Source organism: Trachemys scripta, chromosome 2, assembly GCF_013100865.1.
Source record: "Trachemys scripta elegans isolate TJP31775 chromosome 2, CAS_Tse_1.0, whole genome shotgun sequence".
NCBI classification, from domain to species: domain Eukaryota; kingdom Metazoa; phylum Chordata; order Testudines; family Emydidae; genus Trachemys; species Trachemys scripta.
The window spans coordinates 245,146,996-245,173,804 of NC_048299.1; the positions used below are offsets into that span (position 1 = coordinate 245,146,996).

Here is a 26,809-nt window from a genome sequence, read left to right on the forward strand (position 1 = left end):
CTTTTCCTTTTGACCAGCACCCATTGCTTGCAAATGAAGAGTGAAGGGCTGTTTGAAATTCCTCCAGTCTTCTTCCAAGTTCTCAGTGAGTTTCAGCTGCGGAGGAGCTTTTAGCTGCTCCATTTCTTCACTCAGGTTATTTTCTGAATTTCTTTTTATTTCTGGTACTGTGTGTAGTATTCTGTAATAACTCAGAGAAAAGGTGCTTGACAGAGATAAACTTCATTCAGTATCTCAGGTCCAACTGCCTCTGCATTACATAACATGATCCTCTTAAAGGTACAGTTCCCCATACCTGGCATATGTTCAGCCGGAAGCACAGGGAGGGGTTCTGACTACACAAGGAGGTGTTTATTTTTCTGTTTTCTTTAGGCCTGAGCCTATGATGTCAGTAATCCGTATTGGGAACAGGTTTTCACCATGAAAAGTTATTTGTGTAGTGTGGAAAATATTCTGCCTTTGTGTGTGTGTGTGTGTGTGTGTGTGTGTGTGTGTGTGTGCGCACGCGCGCAAGCAAGCTTGTGAACAGGATTGCAACAAGAAATTTCTTGCACAGCTTTTTACTTGGGGAGTCTCTTCAAAGGTGTTTGATCTCTCTCTGTTCCTTTCTATATCCTATCTCTCCAGCAAAGAATATCACTGGCACTACCCTGTACTTCCTAAAAGCCTACTCATTGCCACTGAACTGTTTACACAAGTGGCCATGGAATAACAGATTGTATAATCAAATATAAACTGTTTTATATTTTTGCTGTTTGTGATTATATCAAGTGGTACTCTAAATTCTGATCCCTAAGATCTACACAGGCCACTTTCACAACAAAGACCTTAATGCAATTTTCTCCTGAATTGCTATCCAGGGAGATAGTCCAGGCAAATCATGAACTCTGTTGAGAGAATATTACAGGCTGTTAGAAGGTATAGGGGAGCTGAGACAAAAGGAGCATAATCTATGGCTCTTATTCATTGCTACATATGAAGTTAAAATAAAACATCTATCAAGCTGTAACACAGAAACAATTTTGTGTATGTGTGTTTCTCTTGTGTACCAGCTGGTATTCTGATTACATGCAAGTGCAGTCAGTTTTATAAGAGTTGATGAAAATATTGTTGTGTGCTGGGGCATCTTTTTTTGCCCTTTTACCTTAACACAGTGTCTTTGTAAACAGGGTGAAAAAGCCCACGCTCTTGATCTAGAGAGTGGTAGTTAATTCAGCTTGGTCTCACAGACAGCAGAAAGAAGCAGAGGAGTAAATAATTTTGAGATTGCACGGGTTTAGCTTAGATTTAAATAGGGAAAAGTCCAGGTAAGTAACCCAGCTCTGGAAGCTTTCCTTTGTAAATCCTCTGAGGTGAAGAAAGCTCCTTGAAGAGAATATAAATGTCTGCAACATCTGGGAAAGTTGGGGATTTAAGAGAATTGTCTGTTACATCACATTAATCGCCTACACAGTTTAAATAAAACATTTGTAAACTACAAAACCTTGGGCTTGATGTTTTCAACACTATGCTAACGTAGAAACAGACACATTTGCTAACACCTAGTGGCTGCTTAAACAGTGGCTCAAGGAAGAATGAGCTTAAGAATGATTGGCATTAGACCTACTATAAGTCATAACTCCAGGAAAGATTTGACATGACAGTCAACAAGAAAAGAATTATGATCAATGTCAAAGACATTCATTTTCCCCTTTAATGAAGAATACCTCATTTTTGGCTGACTCGGTTTCCTTTTTTGCTTTGTATTCCCCATTGGGGCTACAGTGTTGAGCTGGGCATTTGAAAGAGCTGGGAAAAGAGGTTTTTGGGAAACCACAAATTTTACTCATGTTTGGTTCATTTCTCACATTTCAGAAGCAAGTATTTTGGAAATCCAGTAATTTGTGTTTGGCAGGTTAGTGATTTAGGTTTGTGGTATTATTAGTTAAGCATGCTGTAAAGTTCAGCCACACTTATCAACAGCATGGATTGAAATTTTGAATATTTTAAAGTCTGTAATTATACTTAATGTTTGTGCTTTAATTGGTCAGACTTTTCTAAAGTGTGATAAAATATGTTGTCCGATTATTTTAGTTAGAGCAAGCCGAATTTGTTGTATTGTCAGGGATCTTGCCTTTTAAAGCTGTCATTTGTTGTTTTAAGTAATCCTTTTAAATTAAATTACCGGTATATATTATTTCCTTTTTATTCATTTATCTGATATTTGCACAGATTAAACAACCATAAAATGAAAGATTAGTCTTTTATTCTAAAAATTATATTTGATCTTATAATACTACACCCTTCCAAAAATTCCCTTCATCCTAGTGTCTGAAATTTCTTTTCTAAACCCACATTTTCAGAAGTGTACATGTGCAAAAATGAACACACATAATTTGTGTGTATAATTGTAGTGTTGCCAAGGATTGGAGACTTGCATGTACCAATAACTAATTAGACTTCAAATGATCTAACTGGTCATTGGTGTGCACAGGCATAATGACATGTACAATTTTGCAAGCCTATTTCTGAACATTAGGACTTAATTATTTAAAACTCATTTTAAGACTGAGCTAGATATTGAGTATTATCTTCATTCTGCTTCATGGAGGGGAAATTGTGGCAGAGAAAGTTATTGTCTACGGTTGCACAGTGAGTCTGAGGTAGATGAAGAAACAGCCAATTTTTTTTTAGGTATTGTAGATTTAAACATTTGTGAATTATCGTGCTTTGAGGGACTTTACTATCCTGTCAATGTATTTGTGAGTTATTAAAAATTTTTGTTGTGTGTTCTGCATGTTATATACAAAACTTTCTGTATATCAAGAGGAGAGACTGTATCCTTTAGGGGTACCTTTTCAGTAAACTCTGCATGGAGTTAGGTGTAACTCCTTGGGAATGTTAATGGTCATTGTGCATAATTTGCCAGTGCCTCACACTTTTATCCCTTGAGCCAGTGAAGACTCTGCCTGATGCCAGAAGACTGACAAAGCCATTGGAGTATTTTAATGACAGATTTATACTCTGGTTGAGTTCTGTCCTTTTCAGATTTCATATCTCTGATTTATGAAATGCTAGAAACTGAGGTTCTCTCTATTACAACTGGATGCTGAAGACCTTATGCCACTTTTTATTAGAGTAGGGGTTTGTTCATGTATCCTTGGCCAAATATCTCATCAGTCCACTATTGTGCAATATTCACTATGTACTAGTAAGCTGCTGGCTGCAATCCCAGAGGTGGCTGCATTTCAGTGGTGCTATATTTTCACATATTATTTGTGAAGTGCTTTGGATCTTTCAAGATGAAAATCACTGTATAAATGTGGATTATTTTTACTCTATCAGAAAAAATAGAACAAGTTGAAAAACACTGTAATGAGTAGATGAGGTTATATACCAAGAGCTTTTTTTGATAACTTGTTTCTGAGTATTTGCAAGGTTCAATAGAGAAACTAGACAAAAAGAATCCAAATACATTCTACAGCATTGTACCGTTTCTTACTACTTTTTTTGTAAATCTACAAGTAGGAAGTGACCCCACGTATACTCAATGTAAAGATGAATGACATATGAAACTGTTTCTCTACTTAAGAGTATGTATATTTCTTTCTTTTCTTTCCTTTTAAAAAAAAAAAAAAAAAAAAAAGATCCTACTGAAGTCCTTTCACCTACAGCTTGGTACTGCTCTGCTGTCTCTGCTTTAACAAAAGCTATTTTGTATGTTTAGATTAATTTCTCTTTAATGAGAAAAAACTCAGTCTGTGACAGATTGCTTTCTATCACGCACACCTGCATTTGCTCTGAACTTGGTAGCTTGATAAATTGATAAGATAAGTTGGTCACATGTTTTTTTAAAAAACACAAAACATAGGCCTTAATAAGAGAATGCTACATATTTCTTCTAAAAGGTTAAAAAGTATTTCTCAGGGCTCTTAAATTACCATATTCTGATACCAAGGGAAAATAAAACCTGGTCTTAGAGTCTTGTTTGTACTTAGAGGGCTTTCCGGACAGGAAGGCAATCTTGATGCAATGCAGTAAGCCACAATACCAGTGGGGCATTACAGGTGAAAAATTTGCAGCTGTACCCCTCACCACAATGTATTACAACTGTACAGTGGAATATTTCCTGTACAGAAATAGGGCTTGGTTAACTTTGTTTCCCAAGAGTAGATCACATTAAAATGTTATAAAATCATGATTTCCTGCATTTGAATACTTGTGGTTTCTCAACTGGTTCCAATATTACAAAGGGTTTTTTTATGGCTTCTATTAGTTGAAGATGTATAGAAGCTTTTTTTCAAACTCAGCTAAAAGGCATTTAGGTATTTTTTTTAAAACAGGTTTTTTTTCAGAAAAGATTTTTTTTTATATCTCTGCATTATAATTGAGAGGTGTTTATTTTATATTCTGTAGTACTGATTTAAGTGTAAGTAGAATAAATACCACATAACTAATAGCAGTGGTAGACTACTGTAAATATATTTGATTTAACATAGATAGAAGGTCTGAGATGCTATTCTTTATTTAAAAAAAAGGTATAGTCCCCTTTTACCCAAAGATTTCTAAGTACTTTGGAAAGTTGAGTAAGTATTATTTGGGAGAGGGATAGCTCAGTGGTTTGAGCATTGGCCTGCTAAACCCAGGGTTGGGTGAGTTCAATCCTTGAGGCGGACACTTAGGGATCTGGGGCAAAATCAGTACTTAGTCCCGCTAGTGAAGGCAGGGGGCTGGACTCAATGACTTTTCAAGGTCCCTTCCAGTTCTAGGAGATAGGATATCTCAATTAATTTATTATTATCCTAATTTTACAGATGAAAAACCTGAAATTAAAAGAGACACACAGGCATATTTACAATTGAACTAAATAACTGTGACTTTCAAACAGGCATTATTAAACCCAGTTCAAATCAGGATCCAAAAGCTCTCTGTGAAGAAAAGGAAATGTATAGGTTCTTAAAGATTTTCCAGTTGCAGTATCTGCTTATCACTATATGTTAAGTACTGAGCAGGTGCTGTAGAAGAAGAATTTTTAGTGCCCAAAGTCTAAGGATATAGCAAAATAGTGTGAATGTAACAAAATCAACATAACAAAGATGCAAAAGAAATTTGAAAAAGGCATAACATAATTTCCTTTGTGCAGCTATAATTTATTGGATTATATAAAAACTGAAACATTGTTATGCTGTATCTGACTTTGAATCACCTCCATTTTTTATTTGGATCCACATCAAAAGTCTAATGGAGTGAATTTCCAGAACATAGATATGCCAGAAGAGGTTATTTTCCACAGTGATGAGATATAATCTTAGTCCCCTGAGAAGGAGGTCAGAAATGTTATCCAACTCCTAGAAGGCAACTTGCTCTGTACTATGAGTTCATAACACTCAGTTGCATAGGAAGCTAGTCTGGCAGGTGTGTATTGAAATGTTCTGAAATTGTAGAGTTGTTCTAGAGGTCAGTTTAGATTATTTATTAGCAATGTACATAGGCACGTTTAATTTTTTATATCTGTTTATCCTTAATTTTCTTTTGAATTCACCTTCTCTACAATATACTTTTCAATTAACATTGCTTTTGCAATTTGATGCAAATCACTGTTAACAATAAAGTTAAAAATACAAACTGCTGGGTAACATTGCCAAGAACTTTTTTCCTATAGTAATATGGACAAAAGTTTTTATTTTTCTTCTGCTACTTCTTCAGTTCACCTAAAGTGAGAGTTGTATTTTCAAGGCACTTGGCTGTAGAACAGAAAAATATCCTAATACCAGGATAGCCGTATTATGGAGCAATCAGTTATTCATGCAGGAAGCTTGGGTTAAAAGCGCAGCATGGGTTGGCGTCTAACACAAAGTACAAGATTGTTTTGTATTCCGCCTCTCTTTCACTTAGGTGGCCCTGTTAGGAGATAATAAAACACACACATGCTTCCTGTCTTCTGTGTGCATTTTGTTGTACAGTAGTTGTTTCTGGAACAAGAGTGACTTCATCTCCAAGGGGAAGCACCCACCATGTGAGGGATAGCACTTCAAGAAGTGAACATTTAATCTTTAGAAGCCTTTTTTCAAACAAAAAAAATGAAACAGTACATAAATAAAAGGCCATAATTGCATCTCTGAGGGCAACAGATGAACACATTAGTCTGTAACCCAGCTGTTCCCTTCTTTAACTCTTTCTCAAAGGTCACCAAAAGAGAGATTGAAGCTTTCAGTGCATGTATTTCTCTGCGCTGCACTATCCCTACATGGAGGGAGGCTGCTGCCTCTTCTGTGTAAGGTATTTGTGTACTAAAATATATAGCAACCATCTTGCAAAGTTGAGTTTAGGGATTCTAGAGGTGCTCTGCACTCCAGGTAACAAGTGAGATTGGGAGATAAAAGCTATACTCAGTGTTCTTTTTCTGTTTTAATGATGAGCATGATGACAGCCATAGACCTTTTTGATAACTAGGGGGAAAAAAGTTTCCTTTGTCAGCAGGCGTGCTAGATAAAGAATGGCGGGTTCTTGTGTGTGTTTGTTATTTAATAGTGGAGTCTAGTGGCTAGCCTTGTAGCTGTGGTGTTTACTCTAGTTTTCTAGAGGAAATCACAGTGGTCACATTCTAAGAGGTAACAATTATTTGTATCGTAGCTAGAGTGTTACTCACACATTTCAAGATAAAAGAACCATATTTAATTTTACACATGGGGCATTTTTAGTGCATCTAATTCACTCATTCCCACTGCCAGTGACTCAGTTTTGGGGATATAGCCTATTTTCAGTCTTTCACAACTATTATTTTTGGCAGCTAATGCTGCCCAGAGCACCCATCATCCCTTAAATTTATCCAGATCAGGCATTAGCAATAAGCCCCCTAGAATGAATAAATCTAGATGTTTAGGAACAGAGGATTCTAAATCAAGTAAGTCTTTTGCATTCTTCAGCCCAATATGCTTAGAGTTTGGGACAGTCCCAAAGCATATGAGCTGTAGTTAGTTTAGGGAGATCACATAAACTACATATTTGACCTTTTAGTTTATAACCTATAAATGATATCTTGAAACCTAATATATCTGTCTAAACTACATTTCTTATGTATGGTACATATTAAAATAAAGTTAGGAAAAATACTGTGCATACAGATGAGTTGCTTTTCAAATGTTAAAACTGTTTTTTTTCTCATTTTCATCAGTATACAGTGTGTTTTTCCTCATTAGTCACACACCCTATTCCTTTGGTCATTTTTGTGGCTTCTCCTGAATTCTCTCCAGTTTCTATATGTTTCTGTTAATGGGGACCGAAAAATAAGCACACGCTTTCAGATCACAATGGGGCCTAAAAAGGAACTGTTGATTTCTACCCTTTGATATTAAGTCTCTACTAATGCAGTCTAAAATTGCATTGCCCTTTTCCACTGCGTATTCTGTTACAAGCTCATCTAATTTTTATGTCTTGCAGTTACTGTTTTCCAGCTTTCTTCCACTTATTGAATACCTATGTTTCAAAAAAAATTCCTTCCACTATGCTGTATATTAGCTTGCATTTCTGCAAAATCAGTCTCGTGTCATTGTTTTCTAACTATCTGTATTTCTGACTTCTCTGGGTCCCATTGTACAATACATCCAGACTGGTGCAAGTGCTGGAGGAACCAACTAGGGGCAGAGCTCTTCTTGACCTGCTGCTCACAAACAGGGAAGAACTAGTAGGGGAAGCAAAAGTGGATGGGAACCTGGGAGGCAGTGACCATGAGATGGTCGAGTTCAGGATCCTGACACAAGGAAGAAAGGAGAGCAGCAGAATACGGACCCTGGACTTCAGAAAAGCAGACTTTGACTCCCTCAGGGAACAGATGGGCAGGATCCCCTGGGAGAATAACATGAAGGGCAAAGGGGTCCAGGAGAGCTGGCTGTATTTTAAAGAATCCTTATTGAGGTTGCAGGAACAAATCATCCCGATGTGTAGAAAGAATAGTAAATATGGCAGGCGACCAGCTTGGCTAAACAGTGAAATCCTTGCTGATCTTAAACGCAAAAAAGAAGCTTACAAGAAGTGGAAGATTGGACAAATGACCAGGGAGGAGTATAAAAATATTGCTCAGACGTGCAGGAGTGAAATCAGGAAGGCCAAATCACACTTGGAGTTGCAGTTAGCAAGAGATGTTAAGAGTAACAAGAAGGGTTTCTTCAGGTATGTTAGCAATAAGAAGAAAATCAAGGAAAGTGTGGGCCCCTTACTGAATGAGGGAGGCAACCTAGTGACCGAGGATGTGGAAAAAGCTAATGTACTCAATGATTTTTTTGCCTCTGTCTTCACGCACAAGGTCAGCTCCCAGATTGCTGCACTGGGCAGTACAGCATGGGGAGAAGGTGACCAGCCCTCTGTGGAGAAAGAAGTGGTTCGGGACTATTTAGAAAAACTGGACGTGCACAAGTCCATGGGGTCGGATGCGCTGCATCCGAGGGTGCTAAAGGAGTTGGCGGGTGAGATTGCAGAGCCATTAGCCATTATTTTTGAAAACTCATGGCGATCGGGGGAGGTCCCAGATGACTGGAAAAAGGCTAATGTAGTGCCCATCTTTAAAAAAGGGAAGAAGGAGGATCCGGGGAACTACAGGCCAGTCAGGCTCACCAAAGTCCCTGAAAAAATCATGGAGCAGGTCCTCAAGGAATCAATTATGAAACATTTAGAGGAGAGGAAAGTGATCAGGAATAGTCAGCATGGATTCACGAAGGGGAAGTCGTGCCTGACTAACCTAATTGCCTTCTATGATGAGATAACTGGCTCTGTGGATGAGGGGAAAGCAGTGGATGTGTTATTCCTTGACTTTAGCAAAGCTTTTGATACGGTCTCCCACAGTATTCTTGCCGCCAAGTTAAAGAAGTATGGGCTGGATGAATGGACTGTAAGGTGGATAGAAAGCTGGCTAGATCGTTGGGCTCAACGGGTAGTGATCAATGGCTCCATGTCTAGTTGGCAGCTGGTTTCAAGCGGAGTGCCCCAAGGGTCGGTCCTGGGGCCGGTTTTGTTTAATATCTTTATTAATGATCTGGAGGATGGTGTGGACTGCACTCTCAGCAAGTTTGCAGATGACACTAAACTAGGAGGCGTGGTAGATACACTAGAGGGTAGGGATCGGATACAGAGGGACCGAGACAAATTAGAGGATTGGGTCGAAAAAAACCTGATGAGGTTCAACAAGGACAAGTGCAGAGTCCTGCACTTAGGACGGAAGAATCCCATGCACTGCTACAGACTAGGGACCGAATGGCTAGGTAGCAGTTCTGCAGAAAAGGACCTAGGGGTCACAGTGGACGAGAAGCTGGATATGAGTCGACAGTGTGCCCTTGTTGCCAAGAAGGCTAACGGCATTTTGGGCTGTATAAGAAGGGGCACTGCCAGCAGATCGAGGAACGTGATCGTTCCCCTTTATTCGACATTGGTGAGGCCTCATCTGGAATACTGTGTCCAGTTTTGGGCCCCACACTACAAGAAGGATGTGGAAAAATTGGAAAGAGTCCAGCGGAGGGCAACAAAAATGATTAGGGATCTGGAGCACATGACTTATGAGGAGAGGCTGAGGGAACTGGGATTGTTTAGTCTCCAGAAGAGAAGAATGAGAGGGGATTTGATAGCAGCCTTCAACTACCTGAAGGGGGGTTCCAAAGAGGATGGAGCTTGGCTGTTCTCAGTGGTGGCAGATGACAGAACAAGGAGCAATGGTCTCAAGTTGCAGTGGGGGAGGTCCAGGTTGGATATCAGGAAAAACTATTTCACTAGGAGGGTGGTGAAACACTGGAATGCGTTACCTAGGGAGGTGGTGGAGTCTCCTTCCTTGGAGGTTTTTAAGGCCTGGCTTGACAAAGCCCTGGCTGGGATGATTTAGCTGGGAATTGGTCCTGCTTTGAGCAGGGGGTTGGACTAGATGACCTCTTGAGGTCCCTTCCAACTCTGATATTCTATGATTCTATGATTCTATGTAGTATCATTTGTAAATTTCTTTATGCTGGTAACTTGTGCTTTCAACTCAATCGGAGTGAAATTTGCAGGCTACTCCTAGCGAAGGAGGCCTTTTTCAAAATGGCCACCACCTACTATTGTTCCCAATAGAAATGAAACCAGGCTGCCTTTAGAGAAGATGGCCATTGCCATTGAGCAGATGGTAGCCATTTTGAAAGAGAGCAATGCTTCGTGAAATTTTCTATAGAAGAACACTGTTTTTCAGCCCCTATTGAAGAAGAAACTTTCAGTTATGACAAATAACCTACAAAAAAGACCATTAATACTAAACAATCACTTTAAAAAACTTAGTTGCAGCAGAACTACTCAACAGCAAGGGCAAGAGGAAATAATTTAGGGGGCGTGGCATGCAGAAGAATGTGGGGGACAGGAGCAAAGGGGATACTGGTGTCTGTGTGTACCAGTTGGACCTGAACCACGGAGCTTACACTATAAGCATCAGACAAGAGACAGCAGATGTATACAAAGAGACTGATGCAAGGGGGGAGGGATAGCTCAGTGATTTGAGTATTGGCCTGCTAAACCCAGAGTTGTGAGTTCAATCCTTGAGGAGGACACTTAGGGATCTGGGGCAGAAATCATTACTTGGTTCTGCTAGTGAAGGCAGGGGGCTAGACTCAATGACCTTTCAGGGTCCCTTCCAGCTCTAGGAGATAGAATATCTCCATATATTAAGGTCACTATATTATTGAGGAGTAGAGTACTCTATACTATAGTCACAGCCAATGGATCTTTTGACTACCTAATGTGAATATGGGATTTTTTGTATTGTCTTTGTCATGCATATACACTACAGTCTAAATAACTATTTCTTTTCCCAGTACATAAGAGGTGTTATGTGTTAAGTAACATCTTCATAGAAAGGTCTAATAATAATGTAACTTAACTATATGGAAGTAGAACGGGATACATAATAAGAATTTAAAATTCTCTTGGTCATTTGGCAATTATTTTAGTTTAATTTTATCATTATAAAGTGTACTGTAGATACCTGTTTTGTGTACTTGTATAGAAGTACAGAGTAACTGAGATTTCTTTAATGTCGCAGGTTCCTTGTAGCTTGGAGTACTGGGATGAGCTCCAGAAATCATTCATTGCATTCCGGGAATTCAGTCTATCAGAAAGCAAAGTTTGTGAGCTGCAGCTGCCCAGTATCAGCCTTGTGAATGATCAGAAGGAGCTTGTAGCCTCAGACCTTTGGAGGATTGTCCTGAACAGCAATCAGAATGGAGCTGATGACCAAAGGTAATCTTAAAACAAGGGAAAGCTATACTATTCCCTGGAAAGAACTGGTTCAAGAAACTTGGTGAAACTGATGTTCTTTCACTTTTGCTAGTAGTAATTTCTCCTAACAGATCTTCAGATTGTGATTGACCCTCACACAAGTCCATGGAGTGAAGAAAGAAACCTTCTTCTCTTCCTGCAGATTCATAAGTTAATTGTCAACCTTGCAATCCTTGGACTCTCTGAGCACAAAGATTATTAAAAAGGGGAAGGAGACCGTCAGGCCATGGCCAATCCCCACCCACCTGCACCAGGCAGCAAAAGTGACTCGTTAAGGAAGGGATGATGTGCCACAACTCATTGAGTGGTGTAGTAGGAGACATGCTTCCCCTGTGCACCTGGTAGCTACCACCAGAGTTGTGCATCTTTGCACTGCCCTTGGTTTGAGCCCAGAGCTGGATTAACTCTCCTGTGGGCCCGGGGCTTTTAGATTTTGTGGGGCCCCTGTATACAAGGAGGGCGTTGGAGCAGGGGATTGGGTGCAGGAGAGGGTGCAGGTGCAAGAGGGGGATTTTGAACTGGGGCAGGAGGTTGGGGTAGAGGAGGGGTGCGAGATGCAGGTTCTGGCGGGGAGGCACTTACCGCAGGCGACGACACCATGCTGCTCCAGGAAGCGGCTGGCTGCTAGCAAGTCCTGCAGCCCCTGGGAGGAGGGGGGACAGTGTGATTCCATGAGCTGCCCGCACCCTCAAGCACCATCCCTGTAGCTCCCATTGGCCGGGAACAGGCCAATGGGAGCTACAGGGACAGTGCTGGGAGCAGGGGCAGTGTGTGGAGCCGCCTCCCAGCCAGGGGCTGCAGAGATGTGCTAGCAGCTGGCGCTTCCAGGAGCAGCATGGGTCCACAGCATGGAGGCAGCCTGCCTGAGTGCCCCGCTCCGCCATGTGACTTTTAGCGGCCCAGAGTTGACTGCTGCCTGTGATTTATTTTTGCGGAGTCCTCCTTGACCCGGGGCCCTGGGCTGCAGCCCCTAAAGCCCCTGCCTTAATCCAGCCCTGTGTGAGCCAGAACCTGAAAGGCACAATTCAGCTGTGAGTGCATATCTCAATAATGTTAATTATAATCTTAGTGATGCTTTATGGTCATTATGTATCAATCACACTGTGTTCTTACTATGCTAACAAATGGAAATTTACATCAGGAGATTTCTGAAACATTTATTATTTCAGAAGATAAATGTTTTCATTTCTTCACATCAGGAAGCTTCATAAATGGTTAACTGTGAAAGACGTGCACTGAGAGTCAAAGTTTGGATTTTGTTGATGAGTTTTTTGATTACCTTACAGAGTTTGAAAAAACTATTGGGGTGCACTATTGTATCTGCTATTCAGAAATAACAATGCAAGTGATGTCAAACTACTCTCCTTCCTGTCCTTTTAGAAAATTATACTGGATGGATTGGGAGATTGCCTACTGCAACCGTTTGTTGGTTGATACTGCCGTGTGTGTGTGTGAGAGAGAGAGAGAGAGAACCCATAGAATTCAGGGGGAGTCAGGAACAAAATCAATAAAAAATTAAACATCTGGTTTCCATTAATAATATCAGGTTGGAAATGATTTCTTGATGTTAATTGTGAAGGAATGCATTTTCATCATTGAGAAGTTAAGTGTTTTAGACAAGGTTAATTCCTTTGAATGTGGGACCTTTGCAAAATTACCTTTGTGGTCAACTTAGCACCATAGAAATGTGAACTCTGTGGGAATTGGAAATAAAGCTAGTGAAATTCAGTAGATTTTTTTTCATCAAAGCATTTGACATTGCAGTCACAGCTATTGTTTTCTACTCAAATGGGATTTATCGTTGTATCTAATATTTCACACAGAGAGTTCTATTAAAAAGTTTTGTAAGCAACGATCATTAGGAGCAACACTAGTGTTTAAATGAAATGCAAATAACTTTAAAAACTAATAGAGTAATCCAATTTAACTCAGAAAATGGTGATGCACATAAGAAACATTTCCTAGCACAATACAAATTCACACATGCAAAATATATTAATCTGTGGTTTTCAGCCTCTGGTTGCAGCACCTGTGCGGGTGGTCATAGGTCCAACGTGGAGTGATGACCACCTTCCCTTTCTTTATAGATAGATTGGGGCAAGTTTTTCTGTTATAACATGGGGTCATAATATGGAAAATGTCAAGAACCACTGTATTAAATAAATATATCTGAAGAAAAATTAGTGGTACAGTGACATGAAACTTTTAATCTACCATGATAACTTTCATTGTACTCATACAGCTACTTTCCATAATTTTGTGGGCATAGGAAAAGCAAAAAAAAGCCTTTTTTAGATATTAGCTCACACCAGGAGATCTAGATTCAGGAGCATGTTTGAGTCTCTAAAGGGGCCAGAAAGAAGTGTAAACCAGGGCAAATTATAGTCTTCCTTAGATTCATTTCTAGCTCTTATGAGGAAGCAGGGACAAAGTAATATGGAGAGTAAAGAGAAACAAAATGAATGCCTGATGGTGGACACTCTAAGATCTCCATTTAGACCGAATAGTATCTGGAACTGCTTCACTGGCCATCCCAATCAGGACCGATGGGGTGAAAAGTGAGAGAACCTACATCTAGATACCTATCTCACTCCACTCTCAACTCCATCATTAAAAAAGAAAAATAGATATAAGTACCAAAAAGCACATTTTTGTGCAGATGTGTTGTTTAGTATTATTACTTCATATTTGCATAGCATTTGATATTTTAAGTGATGTAATAACACATGATTAATCAGTTGATTAATTTTTAAAACATCTAATATAGAATTCTCCTACAAAAATGAATTAGTCCTATAAAATCCTTAACTTGGCTGGAGTTTATTTTCTGTATTTGATTTTTATGTTTTGGATCAGACTCCCACACTACCAATAACTTTCTTTAAAAACAAACAAACCAAAAAATACCCAAAAAACCTACAGGTTTTTGTTATGACCTCTCTGATATGCTAATAACTAGTACTAAAGGTGTGTTTTAAGTATTTTATTATTGATTCCTAACATGGAAATAATGGGTGAAACTTGTGTGTCTCATCTTATTTGGTGATTTGGTGAAAACTGCAGATTTGGTGGGGAAGATATGGATTCAGCTTACATGCTGAGTAGTAGATGACAGGCTGTGGTAATGTCGGCCGTGATGGCTATTATGCTATCCAAAGACGGTATTATCAAAATCCATGGCATACTCACTATTTGCATTGATTAGGGAGTGATTAATAATGCAGAAATGGATAATCTAGGGGCTGAGTGGCTTCATTTTTAAATAACTCTTATTTCACTTGTAAGGCCATTCATTGTTCAAATCCAGTTTGAAGTCCCATGTGAAATAATTGTAATGGTCTTTAAAGTCTTTAGTACAGGGGTGGGCAAACTTTTTGGCCTGAGGGCCTTGTCGGATTTTGGAAATTGTATGGAGGGCCGGTTAGGGGAGGGGGTCGTGGCCCGGCCCCCACCTCCTATCAACCCCCCTTCCCCCCCCCCCGGGATCCCTGCCCCATCCAACCTCCCCTGTTCCCTGACGGCCCCCCCGGAATCCCTGCCCCGTCCACACACCCCTGTCCCCTGACCGCCCCCAGACCCCCGCCGCCCCATCCAACCCCTCCTCTCATTCCTGTCGGCTCCATGGGACCCCTGCCCCATCCAACCACCCCTTCTCCCTGTCCCCTGACAGCCCCCGGAAACCCTGCCCCTGACTGCCCCCTGCCACCCCATCCAACCCCCCCTCCTTCCTGACTGCCCCCCTGGGACCCCTGCCTCCATTTAACCCCCTGTTCCCCCCCCCCAACCACCCTGACCACCACCCTGAACTCCCCTGCCCTCTATCCAACCCCCCCTGCTGCGTGCCCCCTTACCGCGCTGCCTGGAACACCGGTGGCTGGTGTCGCTACAGCCGCACTGCCCAGCTGGAGCCGGGCCGCGCCACCGCCACCACGCAGCACAGAGACCAGGTCAAGCTGGGCTCTGCAGCTGCGCTGCCCCAGGAGCTCACAGCCCCGCCGCCCAGAGCATTATGCCCGGCAGCAGAGCGAGCTGAAGCTGCGGGGAAGGGGGAACAACGGGGGAGGGGCCGGGGCTAGCCTCCCAGGCCAAGAGCTTGGGGGCTGGGCAGGAGGGTCCCGCAGGCCAGATGTGGCCCGCAGGCCGTAGTTTGCCCACCTCTGCTTTAGTAGATAGTCCACAACAGAAGCATCCCCACGTAATATGGGATGATTGGCAATTGCAACTCATGAGCAGTCCTAAAATAAGAGGGTATAGGAGCAGAATTATGTTCTTACCTGAGAATAAATTAGCTTTGTAGGTAAAGGTTTCGTGGGGCAGGGATGGAAAGCTCTCATTACAGAGACTTCAAGGTATTGTACTAGGCCTAAGTAGAAAAAGACTGGGGGGCAGGGAGGCTCCATCAATTTCTATTCATACTGGTTATCATAGTAAAGGCTTTAAAGGCTACTGTATATATTTTATGTACTGAATAACAGCATTTCTATAATTATGATTTGTAATTTGTCAATATTCTTAAAAATGAAAAATGCCTTAGCAGAAACATCTTCATATTTAAGATATCATAAAACAAGTGCAAACAAATTGCAATATGCCTTTGACATCTACTTTTTAAGAAATTCATATGGGAAATCACAATTGTGTTTCTAGTTAATTGTTTTGGGTTAGATTCAAAGTAGTTTGATGTAGTGGACTCAGACCTCTAGAGACCTGTGTTCTAACCATGAGTTAAGTGATCTCTTTCTTCTCCAGGTGGATATTTTTCCTTGTCACAATTTGTCACAAATGGCAGTTTTGCTTTAAAGAATTCCACTGTTGGAATAGTAGGAATAATGCAGGTCAGGATTAGTCATTGTTCCCAGTCATCACACATTTAGCCAGAGCATTTCTGGGTTTGTAAGATGTGAAATTATAATTTTTGAATATATCTTATCTGTATTGTAGAAGTTGTCCATTTTATAGACTCTGACACTTCATGTGAATCTTTGGAAATCATTCTACAATATTAGATTCAATTTTGTTTGTACTTATATTTTCTCTGTTTCCCAGTACAATCACACCTCAATATACGATGCCATACTTGGAGTTGTATAAGCTAACTGTGTTGTTTTTTATTACTAGCAGGGAAGTTGCAGACAGTCTCTGCTACCTTTGTGCCTCTGGAGCAAGCCAGAGAATCTTGCCCACTATCCTATGTTTGGAGCATACGCTTTCGTGGATGAATACCCACTTCGTCAGACGCATGTAACATGCGTCTGATGAAGTGGGTATTCACCCACGAAAGCGTATGCTCCAATATATCTGTTAGTCTTAAAGCTGCCACAGGACTCTCTGTTGCTTTTTACAGATCCAGACTAACACGGCTATCCCTCTGATACCTATCATATGTTTGTGAATCACGATTGTTTGTTATCACAATCAGGGGCTTATTTAATGTACTTCTGCAAAGTTAAAACACCTACTTTTGCTTCAACAGGACTCAACAGAAGGAGTATTTCTGGACTATCAAATAATTCTGTTTTATTACCAGACAGTATATGACATATAATGGGCAGTAGAATGAAAGACAGAAAATTCAGCACTCTAATTCTCATTGCTTACACTTTAAGACTAAAGCAATGTTGAAGGTCAATCTGAAGTCTGCTCAGACAAAGAATCGGATTGCAATCACAGTATATCAAGTCATTTGAATAGGAAAAGCTCTAAATTGGTTCTAAGTACTGTGGTCTCCTTTTAAAAATAAATATTTACTGATGGCTTTACCACAAAATGATATATGAAATACTGCAGTTCTTTTCTTTTCTGAATGGGGTGATATTGTGGTATCCCAGATGCCACTAAAGTAACTGTTAGCAAATATTGATATTTGTTTAATGCTGACTCCTTTATTGTACTTATTATTTTGAATACCAATATGGGAAGTAGTGACCCTGGAAATGGTTTCTGGGAAAAAGAACAATGGACTCTCTCACTCATAATAGTATCATTTCCCCAGCCGTGGCCAAACAGTTATGAAAATGAAGAACCCCAGAAATTTTTTAAATGTGAGAGAAATAAACAAAGAATCCTAATTTTTTTTTGCCTCAAATGATTTTCAGGGGACATTGATTTTCTCACAATAGCATGAGGTCCTCTTCAGGAGCTTAAAATTAACCTCTGTGTTGTGAAGGTCAAGACACTAACAGTGTTAAAAAAAAAAACTAAATAAATTCATGGAGAATAGGTCCATCAGTGGCTATTAGCCAGGATGGGCAGGGATGGTGTCCCTAGCCTCTGTTTGCCAGAAGCTGGGAATGGGCAATGGGATGGATCACTTGATGATTACCTGTTCTGTTCATTCCCTCTGAAGCACCTGGCATTGGCCTTTGTGGGAAGACAGGATACTGGGCTAGATTCACCTTTGGTCTGACACAGTATGGTCGTTCTTATGTTCTATGTTACCTCTGTTCTCCTGTTTCTTCACTAACGTGCAACAATTTTATGCTCATTTTGTTGCAGAAAAAACATAGTTCTACTCAAGCTTGCTATTTAACTCTAGATTACTGGACATAATTGCATCAAGTGTTTTGTAAGTGGTGGGGTTTGCTATTTCAAGTTTCTCTTGGAGTTGGTCTCAGCAGTTGGTTCAGGAACTAGTGATATGGTGGTCCTTTTTCAAACTAAGGTTTCTCCACATGAATAAATGAAAGTAGTTTAGAGTCTTTAAAGATCTTTTTGAGTGCCTGACATTTTGAGTGCCCAGCTATTATACCCATCTGGTATATTGTTTGTAGAGCAAGGAGATCACAGTAAAGTATGGATAAATGCCTTAAATTACTTTCTAGGAGTGAAGCTTCTGACAAGTCCTCCTGCATCAACCATGTCATGCTGCCCCACAATCATTATTATGATTAGAGGTGGGAAATAAAGGCCTTAGCACACTAGGACTCTGTAAATAAAAATACGTAAGAAGCAGATTATATGAAGTCTGAAGAAACAAGGGGTTTGGTTTTTATGAAAATATCCTTGTAATAATAAATGAGGAAGGAAAAACTGAGAGTTGCTGGTACAATGGTTTCTGAAAAGAAAAATGTTTGAGTTTAAAGAAAATTTGAGATGCTCTTACGGCTTCATACTACTTTGCTCTGGTTTTTATGACAATGAATAATTACTTTGGAGAGTGCATTTCTGGGAGGTTACTGTGAACAGGGCTAAATGAATCAATTTGGATAAATTAAAAGTTGACTCAAAGAAAAAACTAAAATTAAATCTTTGTTAAGGTTCTAAAAAGTTAGATTAACCTTTCTTTCCCCCTACTTCTCTTTTTTATTTTTGTGTGTCTCTGTCTCTGGACAGAACAGGAAGTGCTGAAATATCATGGGAAAGGCTGCTCTTACAGTATTGCCAGTTCTTCTGAGATTACTAACTGGTTTTGCAAACTGAAAAGCACTCGATGATCCAGATAACCATTTAAATTTTGGGTGATTATCAGAATTGGTTATTTTTAAGCTTTGCCCATCCCTCCTTGAGACTACTATAATAATCATAGAATCGTAGGACTGGAAGGGACATTGAGAGGTCATCTAGTCCAGTCCCCTGCACTCCTGGCAGTACTAAGTATTATCTAGTTCTTATAATTAGTTATTGCATAATGTTTTTCATCCGTATATCTCCAAGTACTTTACAAAGGAGAGTAAAGCATAATTGTTTCTGTCTTACATATGCGGAAATTGAGGCAGAGTATTTGCATGGCAGAACCAAGATTAGAACATAGATCTCCCAGTCCAATTCCCTAACCATTAGCCCAAGCCATCTCGAAGAATTATTTATTTCCAGAGATACCAATTGGCATGGCAGAGATCAGCTGTACTGTAGAGAGAGTTATAAACATAGGCAATGGAAGTGGCAATGATGGATGGCCTATGACTTTGGCCATTTTCAAAGTAATAGGGGACAAATGGAAGAGGGAAAAGGAAGCATAGAAATCAACTGTAAATCTAATATACAGTGATGTTGTAGCTGTGTCAGGCCCAGGGTATTAGAAAGACAAGGTGGATGAGGTAATATCTTTTATTGGACCAACTTCTGTAGGTGAGAGAGAGACTAGCTTTTGAGTTACACAGAGCTGGGCTTCCAGACCTGAGGCAGATCTCTGTGTAGCTCGAAAGCTTGTCTCTCTCACCAACAGAAGTTGGTCCAATAAAAGATATTATCTCAGCCACCTTGTCTCTCTATAAATCCAGTAGCAGATCTCTCTCTCCTCCCTCACTATCTCTGTACATTACATCCTGTCTTTTTCCTTTGATAATGAACACATCTTGAATTGTTTATTGTTAAACATATATAGCACCTGTTAGTCTAACATTTTCATGAATCCCAAAAACTCATCATGTCCACAAGCCCAAAATGTACTTTAAGCTCTTTGAAGATAAATATCATGCTAGTTATTTATTATAACACATGATGATCAAATTAGGTGTGTGACATAAACATTAGGAAATTAAATTAAAGTGTTTGCGCATGAAAATTATGGGCACATATATATTTATGCATAATTTTGCAGATTCGCATGTAGAAATTGAAGATAAATGGAAGGGCTGAAAATTTTGCCCTCAATGTACAAAGCATATTGGTTACATTTTTGGAATTTTTAATCCAAATCTGCTCCAAATTTTATGTCTTTTTGTTATTTACTAAATTTAGGCTCGCATAATATATTTAATATTTGGTTAAAATTGAACACAAAACCAGTATTTAACTGTGGACAAAAACTCAGAGTTTGTTGGTCTCAAACAAAACCTGTGATTTTTAACCCCAGAACTCTAAAATTGCAAAATAGCTAAAGTAGTGGGAGTGAGGAGCATTTAATGATTGATTTGGCTTAAATTAGAAAGTTTATTTGTACCGCTAAGATGTTTTAGCAACCTATAGGCTTGCAAGGCAGTTTTAGCTGTTCTCAAGAGAACTTCAGGATAAGTCTTGGAAATATTCACAGTGTCAGGAATTGTCATTAGCAAGAGAAAATTCAACTGGGATGGCATTTTTAAATTGTTCAGTTACTGTTTCATAATAGATTTTATATGGCTCCATGCTAAGCTTATAACAGAGGTTTGTCTAAGACATATTTTTCTAAAATGCTGACTATACAGTGGCAGAGGACAATAAGAAAGAGGCTTGCAGGGAGGGATTCAAATGTGGAAAACATAGCTACAGTATATAAATTGTGGAGTACTTTATTTTAAAAAATCCTTTTTTGTCTTGGTAAAGTGAGTTTTCAAATCTTTCTTATGGCCTTTGCAATGTCAACACAGTTGATCACTACATTTTAACAAACATTAAAACATAACTGCCATTTTTCATTAATTTCTAAAAGTTTAATTTCTTCATTTTTTTGTTCACATATTTCAGTAAGTAAATTGAATGCACTCTACTGTAATAACTAAGTTCTTTGATTGAAATATTGTCTACCGACTTCAGCTTGAAAACAAATTGTATGCCAGTATTGTATGCAGTGTTATTTTAGCCATGTCAGTCCCAGGATACTAGAGAGACAAGGGGAGTGAGGTAATACCTTTTGTTGAACCAACTTCTGTTGGTGAGAGAGACAAGCTTTCGAGCTTACACAGAGCTCTTGCTTGTCCCTCCTTTGTGCCAGTATTAACAGTTAAACATAAAATAAAATGGTTATTTTGGCTATGTCAGAAAAACAGCATAGCAAATGCTCAAATCCTGTTATAAAGTGATAAAGACCTGGACTTGCTGAGCTACTACTTCATTATATATTTTCCACAGCTCTGAAAGTGAATCAGGCTCACAAAGTGCATGTGATCAGCTTGTGACTCCTACAGCGTTAGCAGCCTGTACCAGGGTTGACTCCTGTTTTACTCCTTGGTTTGTGCCTTCACTTGGCGTTTCAGTCCATTTTGCTCATTTGGAACTCCATCTCTGCCATCATCTTGATCAGCTGGGCACAGGTTCGTACCTTTTAACTCATAATAACGAAAACATTTAATTATGATTTACTATCATTTTGCCTTCTATATTCCCAGTTTCTTCTTCAGGCAGCAAACTATGAAAAATCACTACTAGGAAAGGCCATTGGTAATCACTTCAGTGCAAACTCACAACTTCTGTTCTGTGTCGATTGATAGACTACATTCCAAAAGCAGTGTGACTGACTGATCAGCTTCACTTTGTCCCTTGGGGACTGAGTGATTGTATGTAGAAGTAGTTCAGTTTTCTTAGCCCTGACTAGTAATAGCAGGTGCCAGTTCACTCTTGAGCCAACTTATAGAACCAATTCAACTTTTAAATTTTCCAACATATTTACATTATTGTTGAAATATTTGACAATTTTGCAACCTCTTTAGTAAGGATTCCTTGGTAAAGGAACTGCAGATATAATCATTATTCCAATTATGATCATTTTTAGAAAGAGGAATCTGTTTTTGTTCAGTGCTCTCTATCATTGCATTAAAGTCATATACATTCCAAGAGATCTTTAGATTGTTTGATTTCAAATGCCAACAATGCTTTGTTTGGAATATGAACAAATACCTAAGATACCTTTTAAAGGAACTGCTTTTTTCATTAGTAGTTCTGGGTTTTTCTGCAAAATTAAAATATATCAAATTTTACTAACATGAATGCTAGTAAAATCTAGTAAATTAATTGTACACCAGCTAGTGCTGTACAGTGCTTAAACTTTCGAGCTATTATACTCCAATTCCAGTTGCTGGAGCTGTGGAATTATACATAATGGAAAAAGCAACAATCAGATTAAAATCAAACACAGCTGTTTCATGTTTCAGCAACAATTGAGTTTATGCTGATGCTGTTATCTTTATTGCACCTAAAAGTCCCAGTCAGTATTGGGATCTATTTTGCTAGGTGCTGTACAAATAGAGTACAAAACTTACTGAATCCATTACATTTTTGAACATTTTTTAAAGATAATAGGGCGTGAGTGTGCAAAGGCTGAGCATTTTGGTTCCAGTGCAGCAGATGAAACCTTTGTTATATATTTCTCAATCTTGAAGTTTCAAGATTATGTATTGGTTTGTTTTAAGTTTTTGAGTGATTATGTTGCTTATGAAAGGGAGAGTATACTTGTGGTTTTTGAATAATCTGCTAATCAGAGCAAGTATAGAAATTTCATTATAAAACCTGTTAGTCTGCAGAATGGCAGTTCAACAAGTATGACAGTTTTACTGGTATTCATTATTTATACGGGCTCATAAATGTGTATGGCATGTTACATACATACTCCCCCTACACAAACAGAACTGACAACAGTATTGGCCGTACTCCAAATAAGTTTACAATGTAAGGCCCCAATTCTGCATTGTGTAGTGTGCTGGTACAGGAACCTTCCTACACTACACAAAATGCAGAAATGGTGCCTAACATTGGATTTAACAGACAAAAAGTGAAAGACAGAGCTAGGACCCAGAGTAACATATATAAGGTTCTTTGGTTGCTTACGTTTATGAATATATCTGCATGGATTTTATTTTTACGTACATGGTGTTTGCAGTGTATAAGGTTATATTAATTATAGTGGTCTTTGTTTATTAAATACTCTACACTATCACCAATAATTTTAAGTTTCAGACGTTTAAGCTATTCTATGTATTTTACACATTTTGAACACATGAAAAGCTCCTCCAAATAAAAAAAATAATTTCGGAAAGCAAAGACGTTCTTAAAGCTTGACTGCATTATTGATATCCTATTTTAATTCTATCTATTCTTTAATTTAACAGCACCAACAAGGTTCCTTCAACCATTTACCTCTGATAAAAATGTTCCATCTGAACTAGAATACATGATAGTTTCCTTCAAAGAGCCCCACACACATCTCCGGCAGTGGAGTGATGAATCAGTCTTCAAGGAGATCAAGTTTTCTACATGGACTGACTGTAAACTTTTGGAGTGCCGAAATGTTACTATGCAAAATATCGTGAAGCCTTTCAAAATCTGTGGGCAGATTGCCATTTCTAGCAGTGCAACAGAAAGGTTGCTGGACTGCACTGTGATGGTGGACCCCATATTCGTAAACTTTGGGCAGCATGCAGTTCATTCTCTGAATACAGCATTTCAAGCTTGGCAACAGGTATGCAAATATGGTAGCATGAAAGAAATTACATTCTGGCTATTTGGATTCACTTAAAATCAAAGTTGGTGGTAATTAAATTTATTAACAATAGTCAAAGATGTAAAAGACTTTTACAGTAGAAGTCTTTCTAGTATTGAACATTAATTCAAACACAGCTGTGAAAATTAGGAGATATAATGGACCACATTCTGCTCTGTTACACTTGAGTAAATCCAGACTAACTGCTTGAACTTCAGTGGAGTGACAGTGATTTATACTGGTATAACTGTGATCAGATTCTAACCCAGTGGGTCTTTGAAATACAAAATATTCAGTTAATATGTGAATGATGTATGATATGCAAGACTAGTTCATTCTTAGTAGTATGACATTTTCTTTCCAACAGCTACTGCTTTTATTCTTATTGAAGTTCAGTACTAGTGTCACATTACATTCTGTATATGCAGCATTAATCGGCAAGACCAATTCTGGTGCAAAGAACATTGCTTCTTCAGTGAACTTTCAAAGGTCTATAATGCTCTCACCTCAATACAGCCCTGAACGCAAATAATTTTCTTTATCTGCCTACAGACAAATATGTTTCTTGTGAATTAATTACCTGTAATGGCACTACAATACAAAGTAAAAAAAAGATAAAACATCTGTTTTATATAAAAAAAATTATTTTTAAGGGCACTCCATGGTTTGCTTGTTGCAAAAGGACATTCATAAAACAAGAGCTAGTGTGATTTAAATCTTTACAGCTGGTTCAAATATCACTGTGAACAAAGATCTTTGTAGCTCCAATTTCTGTCTTTTGTCATATTTGAACAATGCATTTAATAAAAAACAAACATAGAAAAAACATGAGAGTCCTTGTTAGCCCAGTTAAGCCCAGAATATTTCTGTCTTAGAACCAGAGCCTCATCTAAGATGTGTGGCAACTACTGAAACATGGCCTTCAGAAAGATTAGTTTCCTCTTAGGATAAAAAAGTCTCTCAGACACAGTTATACATCTAAATAAAATATGGTGCATAAATATTTAAATGTTTTAAACCACATCAGAGTGTAAATGGCTGACTGACTACACAGTGCCTTGAAGGAATATTCTGAGTTGAAAAAATGGACTTGTATATTTGATTAAGTAGAGCCATATGTCGTATAGTATATTGCTGACAGGTACATTCTATGAATAGTTGGTTCTGATTTATACATGGCTTTGGCAATGTTAACATGATCCACAGGAGGATATACTTCTGTAATTGTTGCTGTAATTTTCTCGTTTCCTCTCATGTCAAGGGTACTTGCCACCATGTTCTGATGTGGTGGGTATCTAGCCCTGAGTATTCTAGATTAAAAACTTGCACTACTTTGAAATTAGGGGACATTTGACACAGAAGTGGGTTCAAAACTGCTTATTAAATAAATTGCTACCAAGCTGTTATGTATGCGGTTTTACCTCCACAAGGGGGAAAAATGAATTTCCCAGTTGTAAGTATTGTTTGATGTACGGTGTTCACATCGAGTACAGAGTAAATGCTGCCAACAAGAAACATGTATTTAATAAGCAGGAAAAATAATTCTCCACATATTTTTTACTGGATTAATATATGGCATAAGTAATTTTATATTCCATGTGGATGGGACAGACAGATGAAGCATGAAGCAATTTGGCCTTGCACCTTTAGGTCAAGAGTTCAGGTTTAACAGAAGCCTTTGTCAGTGTCTTTGTTTCCTAGATGTGGATTGATTTAGTAATGATGAAAGTTTTAAAAGTAGCTTAGGCCTAAAAAACACCAAGTACATATTTTGCTTTATACTTCTAGGTCACATGCTGAAAACCGGAGGGGATTAGCTCTTTTTTAAAAAACAATTTCCCTTATTGACTTTGTGTTTCACTGTCTAATCTTTTATAATATGAAATGCCTGTTCAAATACAAGCTGTAACAATCTAATGCACAACTGAATGCAAAGCTAAAGTAAATAAGGTTTTAATTATAAAATTAATGTATAGGGAACATTAAGGGGTTATTATTTAATAATAGAGTATATGCTGAAACAGAAAATGCATGCTTCACTTGAATAATGATGCAATGTTTTTTACTGTATTTGAACATTTAAACCATTCTAAATTGTTTTAAATCATTAGATTGATCCCAGTTCATTAAGAAAACTCAGTCTGATTTCCAAGATAACTTCCAGTCAGTCAGATATCTGTGATCACAGCGGCTTCCTTGTATCTCTGCTACAAGGATTGGAAGAAGGAATAGTATATGCATATAGCTGCTATTTAAATTTCAGTTGATAATGTCAAAATGCAGCAGGCATATCATACCTTAGGTTTTGACTGTAACAATCATCAAAGATTGCTGTTCTGTCTTAGAAAAACAGTTGGAAAGGATATATGAAATTACTAAAGTCCTTTCAGCAGAACAGCCACATTAAGTAATATATGCAAAACTCTTCCACAACTGTACAGTAGCCTGCAAAACACTCAGAAGATAACCCCATGCACAGGGTTATCATGAGTCATTCCCATATCTAGCACTGCTTTGAAATAAGTTTGAGCTGGAAGATCTTTCTGGCTATGGTCATTCAAATGAGCACAGAGCCCTGAGACAGGGAAAGCTTGAGGACCAGCAGTATATAGAGAAGGGGGTTTCCTCTCTGAATTGAGTTCACAAATTATTTGAAAACCCTGTGAACAAGAGAGACTTTCCAGGCCTCCCTGAAGGAAAAGAAAGACCTAGGAACAGACTAGAGAGGGCAGGGAGTTGTCCCCCAGGAATTGACCTTTGTCCATACCCAGTTCAGGGCATTGATCTTTTGTCAAATCCTGTGATTGTTATTTTGATTCAAGAGAGCATTTTTCCCTAACCCAGTCTTAGGCATGTTTTTTGTTTGCAGCTCTTTTAGTGGCCAGTCAGTCCTCTGCTGACATGACTCCTGCACCGTGCCCCAATTTTTGTTTGTTTTCTTTCTTTGTGTCTGGGGATTAGATCCTCTCCTTTAACTATTATTCCTACCCTCCCCTTTGCCAGTCTACACTTCTTCCTCTTCTCCTTTTGCCTCTTTTCTCCCTTTCAGAACCCTCCCACCCCAGGCATTTCTAGTACTAGACATTAGCAGCAGCTTTGGGGCTAAGTTCACCCACTGTGCCTCAGAGCGTGCTAACATCAAGGGAAAGCAGGCAGTGTTCTGCTGGAGAAAGATACCTTTCATCAGTAATGTGAGATATGGAGGAACCCAGCAGCAGAGGCTCCATGAGCGATGTGCTGAATTAGCACAACCACAAGTCACTCTTGACATCCCCTTTGTTTTCCTTTGGGGCATCAGTGACCACCTCTAAGCCCCTCTCCCCCAGCAGGTGACTGGTATCTTGTGCCACTGCAACTCCCTTCAGGTAAACTTTCCTCTACTGGGGGGCCCTGTGACCTGAGTTATGTGAATAGAATCCAATATGACCTAGGGCT

General features: G+C 39.0%; 1 protein-coding gene across 5 annotated transcripts in view; it reads left to right on the forward strand.

The window, feature by feature from the left end:
* The window catches only part of VPS13B (vacuolar protein sorting 13 homolog B), a 948,921-nt gene that overhangs the window by 840,976 nt on the left and 81,136 nt on the right, over window positions 1–26,809 (forward strand). For all 5 annotated transcript variants that reach the window (XM_034763372.1, XM_034763367.1, XM_034763371.1 and 2 more), the window contains exons 40-42: window positions 11,027–11,223; window positions 21,031–21,212; window positions 23,004–23,353. In XM_034763372.1, the coding sequence (XP_034619263.1) occupies window positions 11,027–11,223; window positions 21,031–21,212; window positions 23,004–23,353 (729 nt within the window). The remainder of the gene's footprint in view (window positions 1–11,026; window positions 11,224–21,030; window positions 21,213–23,003; window positions 23,354–26,809) is intronic.